Here is a 5,820-nt window from a genome sequence, read left to right as displayed (position 1 = left end):
GTCATTTTCAGTCGACAAAAAGTGGCAAAATGATTGGCTAAAAACGGCTGGATTTCGCTGCTTAACTCATGTTCCAAAAACATAATATTAATTAGAATGGCATCTTTTTAATAGTGGAGGCTCATAGAACATATTTTTGTAATGAATTTTGGGTTGACTTTCCCTTTAAGCTCATATATAGTACATTGGGTGAGGGGGGCGTCCCTAACTTTATCATGTACAATAGTAGCACATTATTAAAATTTGGTAAACCGATGTAAATAGCCCCACTTCTCCTTTTTCATCATACAATAAGAATAACAATAAAAATTCAAAGACCCCGTTGTTTTCATCTCTCTCTATCTCTCTCTCTCTTTCTCTCTCTCTCTCTCTCTCTCTCTCTCTTCGTTCTTTCTCTCTCTCTCTCTCTCTCCCTCTCCATTCTCTCTCTCTCTCTCTCTCTCTCTCTCTTAGCGTGGTACAAAACCAATAGAATCCCATCACTGATGCAATATAACGACAGGCTCCGTCCTGTTTTGCAATTGGTCAAATCAGCAAGCCTTCAAAGGCTAGAAGGCGGGCTCAGAGAGCAAACAGCCAATCGGATAGTATGCAGATGACGTCCTACTTTGTGAAAAGCCATGGCGTTACGGGAGCTAGCATCGCTCGAGAAATATTTAGGACTGAAAAAGCCCAACAAGTACAGTACCCGAGGGGACAAAAAGGTGACAAAACCGTGCATGGCTGCGGCGTTTTAAAGGGTCCTTTTGTTTGAATGGGAACGTTTTATACGCCGCGGAGGTGACGGTAATGCTAATAAGCTAGCCATGTGTTTGGTCTATCTGCTATTGTGCTTTGAGAAACGTGCAGCTTTAACATTATTTGACAGTTAGTACATGACATTTTTTATTAATTTGACATGAAATTATCATAAATGCCCTTCGCCAGGCATTCCAATACAGAGCACATTGGAAAGCGTCCACGCTTGTCCATAGGGTGGGCTGTCACCGTGAACCACCAATGATTGGTTATTTTGCTTAGAACGCTGTATTAGTGGTTGTGATCACCCAAATCTCTATCTTGATGTTGGAGGATTTCTAAAAAAAATAAAATAAAATAAAAACGCATGATCAAAAGCAGTGATGGAAGAATTTCATATGGAGCTGAAATGTCTATTTATTTATTAAAATGTTGACCTCCCTTCTTTCAGGTCCCAGTGCTACAGAATAACAATGGTCCTCCCCTGGTGGGCCTGGTGACCATCGCCCGCCACCTGGTGAAAGAAGCAAAGCAACCTGAGCTGCTTGGGGACGCTGCAGAGGACAGAGCCGTGGTGCATCAGTGGCTTGAGTACAGAGTGAGCAAGCTGGACGGTTGTAGCAAGGACGAAAGCAGAACTATACTTAAGGTAGGTGCTCCGAAAGTGTAAAAAGGGACCCATGGGCGATGTAGAATTGTCCTTTTGCAGGGGCTCCTGAGTCCCTTCTTCCTTAGGCAATGTAACTTGAATTTGTCCGTAAGTGGGAAAGGTTTAGTCTGTCACAAACCTACAGAAAGTCAAACTCTTAATGCATGTGAGTTCTTGGTGATTTCGGGTAATGTCATGCAGAGGTTTTGTGTGACTCGAGTGGCATACGTCTCCTGGACATATTTCACTGAATTCTAGCATAAGAGGGTCTATTCGGTGTAAAAGACATCACAGCGTTGCTGGAGCTCGAAAAGCAAATCCTCTGAGAGGCGCCTCAGCACTCCCCTCTCATTTGCTTTGTCCCAAAGTACAGACAGTGTGTGCGTGTCTAGGGAAGGCACGCGCGACAGCAATACAGACTGATGTATGGCCTTTCAGTGACATGGCCCCTCATGACAGAGAAAAAATGCCTTAATGTGCCCGACGCCAGTCAGCGTGAAATGGATCGCCAGCCACGGGTCTGCTGGACACTCGGCGCCTCTTGGCACTGTCCTGTCAGCATGAAGCGCGTATGTATGTGCGCACTTCTCGCAGTGACACACGCGGTCGTTGCATGTCGAAGGAGTCACGCTGGGCGGCAGCATGTTATCTGGACAGGCCTCTTAAATATTTTAATGGTGCCACTTACAAAAGGAAGTCGCCCTGAGCGTCTCAGCTCTGGTGCCCCGTGCTCCCTCACCATGCCTGTCCTGCTGGGGCCATAACACCCCCTTCTTTCAAACACCAGTCATCCTCCATGAAATGGACCACAGAGACAACCTGTCAAATGCACCACTTTTTTCTTTTTTTTTTTTTTTTTTTTTTTTAAACCTTTTCACCCCAGGATGCAAACAGAAAACTCATAGCTTTTCACGCAGGCTGTGACTCATGTGATATGACAACACGAACGTCAAACCGTTTGACCCCTCAATCCAAAGTTGGCCACCTTTCCACCTTCAATTGAGAGCACTTTTATGTCAAGTAGTCTGTATGTTCATTCCTTCACAGGGTAACTTTCGCAAATGTTGGAGTCCTGACTGCATCATTTCTGGCAAAGGGGACTCCATTTTCCTTGGGGGTTAATAATTCAACAAGAGCGCACAGAGTGCAAGATCTGATAAAATTTGACAGACAGTCTGAATGTGTTAAAAAATATGCCCTATGTTGAATTGAAATTATTGCCAAATGCCCAATCTGGATCAGATAAAACTTGGGTTTTGGACTTTATCTTAGACTGCACTGCACAAAAAGCTGGTAAATTTAAGTTTGACTGGGTAATTGTTGTATTGTGCCAGCAACGGTTTTGTATTCATGCTTTTGAAAATATATATAGATTTTTGTCAAAATTACGGCAATAATATGGCTGGGTTTTTTTTCAGATAATATTGCATAATAGCAGTCACCATAAATAAATGGAAAAATATCCAGGTATTCCATGTGATCGGTATCGGCCGATCTCACTCATGCGTGATCGGTATCGGTGTCCTAAAACATCACATCAGACATCACTTAATCTTTTGTTTCATAAAACCATAATATATATACTGTACAGCCCTCCGCACCCCCCCAAAAATGCAGCCTTCGTATTACAAAATTGCATTCTATTACATTGCGATGTTGATTTGATTTTGATGAATTGTTCAGCCCTAATTCTTGGCTCCGTTTGTGTTTGCCGCAAAAATGGAACAGCTGCACTTTTCGAACCTGCATGCGGCCTACGCGCTGGGCAAAGGCAGCCGGAGAGCACCGCCTCTCCTCCGATGCTCCACTGGGCTTCAGCCCCATGGCTGTAGGCTACAAAGAGCAAGGATCTGATGGTGGAAGTCTGCAGTCTTCATGCCTTGTTTGGCATCAGCCACTTTTGCCGCACAATAACTCCATTTGCCCCCAAGATGCTCAGTGTGCATGGCGAGAGTTCCCTTTGCGCGGCGTACAAGTGCTAAAGATGGTCCCCCTCCCCTGGGACCAGCACTTCCGTGTGCGACTTTGGACTCACAAACACAAATCACGCCACCCAAGTTTAGACGGCTTCATTAGATATGCAAAGTGAGAGTTGGAGTCATTTGACAGTGGAGTAAACAAACAGTCTGTTTAGTGTGGCATCTGTGCTAAGTCGCCAGTCATGGGCTAGGGATGAAATACCCCCTCAGGATATACATTATTGCCTTCCTTATAGCACACACGCAAGCGAGGAGCCACTTTATGCACACAGCCGGAGATATAGGTTAATGAACCTACTGTCATGCTCCCTTTTTTTAAAAAATCTTAAATGACCACAACAACAATTCCACGAACTCTTTATTTGAAGCCTTTTTTTTTTTTTTTTTGCTTCAAGAGATCCCAATGCAGTTTCAGTCAACTGATTTGACCCTGAGGACGGGAGCCAGTCTGTGAATCCTTAAAACGTCTAATGTCCGAAATTACGGCTTTGCTTATACTTAAAAGTGCTCAATGTCCTAAAAATGTCACTTTAAAACAATTGCACATTTTTGTATTTGGGATCGACCAGTGACTATTTGCAAAAAGAAAAAAGGATGATGTTGTTGAGTACTCCCAGGGGTCATAGATGTTGAATCAGAGGTTTTACATTTGAAGTGTCCTATAAAAAATGTATTGAATCTTTTATTTTCCTTGCTTGAACCTGCAGATATTGATATTGTGTTTTTATTTTTGCTTTTCCAGGACCTCAACCTCTACTTGCAAGACAAAGTTTGCATGGCCGGCAACCACTTCACCTTAGCAGATGTGCTCATGTACAATGGAATTCACCCACTAATAGTGAGTTAGGTTTTTCATGTGTAGCGAGCGCGTGAGCACAGCTTACTAACCAATCACACCCAATTAATCCTGTAGTCATTAACTTGATGCACTATGCAATAATCTATTCATATTGTGACTTCACTGCAATGTTAAATCAGGGACATCAAAGTCTTGTCAGTCTTTAGGATTAAAAAAGTAAAGCGAAGAGCAATAAGAAGGAAGAGGAGATCCCGTAAGGAGATGTCAGTGAGTTTAAGCGTGGACCGAAGGTCAGCCTCCCCACCAGGCACAGCGTCACTTTAGTTTGGACTCAGTGTTCCTTTTAACCTCAGGGACATCGAGCCCTGCCACCAGATCTTCAAATGTTCACTTCACGCGCAACAAGATTTCACAATCATTAAAAGCGACTGATGGTTCCAGGCGTCGATGTTGTCAGCTTCCAAATTCCATTTAATTAGATCCCAACCAGTATTTTCCAAGGACAAGCTGATTTATTAGGCCATGGCTTCATCTGCTGTTTAGTGTGTAACCTGCTTTTGTGCCATCATGACGTTTCCTAGACGCATGTGTCACCTTCACCCATCCCGCCATGCATTGTGTCGATGATACACAGTGGTGCTAATGACCCAATGTTCCTCTCTTCACCCAGATGGACTTGACTTTCCAGGAGAGGGAGCAGTATATGAACGTGACGCGATGGTTCGACCACATCCAGCATGGCGCCGGCATCCGGCACCACCTCCCTCCAGTAATTGTGCTCAGGAACAGAATTTACACCTCAAAACAGCACTGAGGCCTGGCCAGTAGACACCAGGCACACCAAAAGTCTTAGCGCCGCCGAGAAAATGATTTGAAAGTCACGTCGACATGGGGATTCCTGTTTTATTTTTTTTTTCTTGCCACAATAGACCCCTTTTGTTTGTTTTAACCAACTGAGACGACTGTTGAAGAGGTACTCAAGCTATCGCAGGACGGCTCCAAAATAATAAACTAGGTCACGTCCCACTTGTCTTTGTACTGTTGGTATTAACTGTTGACATGCTCTCAACCCTTCTGACGCTATAAGAAGGGTTAAACTTGGATTCATAAACAGTAGAGCGGGTTTTGTGTTGTGTGTGTGCTATTTTGTAAAGACAAACTATTACAATTGCTTCTAACTTAATAAAAAGGTGTTCTAATTGACAAATGGAGAAAGGACGGAATTTTTCATGTATCAGTGTTTAATCAATACCCAGTACCTTTACCACTGCATGGTAGTACCAACCTCGATCCATACGGCTCTGCTCAATGTTGACGCTTTTCAGTGTGTTGGAGCAGGAAGATGAGATGGGCGAAAACGGCTTACTGCAAAACTCATATCACACAAACGTAATATTAATCAGAATGCCGTGTTTAGACTAGTGGGGCTACATAGAACATAATATTGTCAAGAAAATGTTGGGGTTGACTTCTCCTTTTAAGTTCTGTAAGTGCTACAATAACATGCTGAGGGTGGTGCCAAAACAAAATCATGTGGTTGTCACTATCATTGTAATGTTTGAGACTGCGTGACTATCTAAAAATGACACCAATAAACACGCATGCTAACATTAGCTGAAGTTAGAACGTTACAATTCTCAATTAAAATTCTTTTG

General features: G+C 43.2%; 1 protein-coding gene across 1 annotated transcript; it reads left to right on the top strand.

The window, feature by feature from the left end:
• Positions 1-502: 502 nt before the first annotated feature.
• On the top strand, positions 503-5,288 carry eef1e1 (eukaryotic translation elongation factor 1 epsilon 1). The gene is made up of 4 exons (XM_086021072.1): positions 503-704; positions 1,190-1,387; positions 4,109-4,204; positions 4,836-5,288. Exons 1-4 carry the CDS (start codon positions 621-623, stop codon positions 4,977-4,979), a joined length of 522 nt encoding a protein of 173 aa, XP_085877198.1. The 5' UTR covers positions 503-620; the 3' UTR covers positions 4,980-5,288.
• The last annotated feature ends 532 nt before the right edge of the window (positions 5,289-5,820 follow it).

The sequence above is a fragment of the Filicampus tigris genome, chromosome 21 (genome assembly GCF_054856515.1).
Source record: "Filicampus tigris isolate MCC_2025a chromosome 21, RoL_Ftig_1.0, whole genome shotgun sequence".
Classification (NCBI taxonomy): Eukaryota; Metazoa; Chordata; class Actinopteri; order Syngnathiformes; family Syngnathidae; genus Filicampus; species Filicampus tigris.
This window is presented reverse-complemented; position numbering and strand designations above follow the sequence as displayed.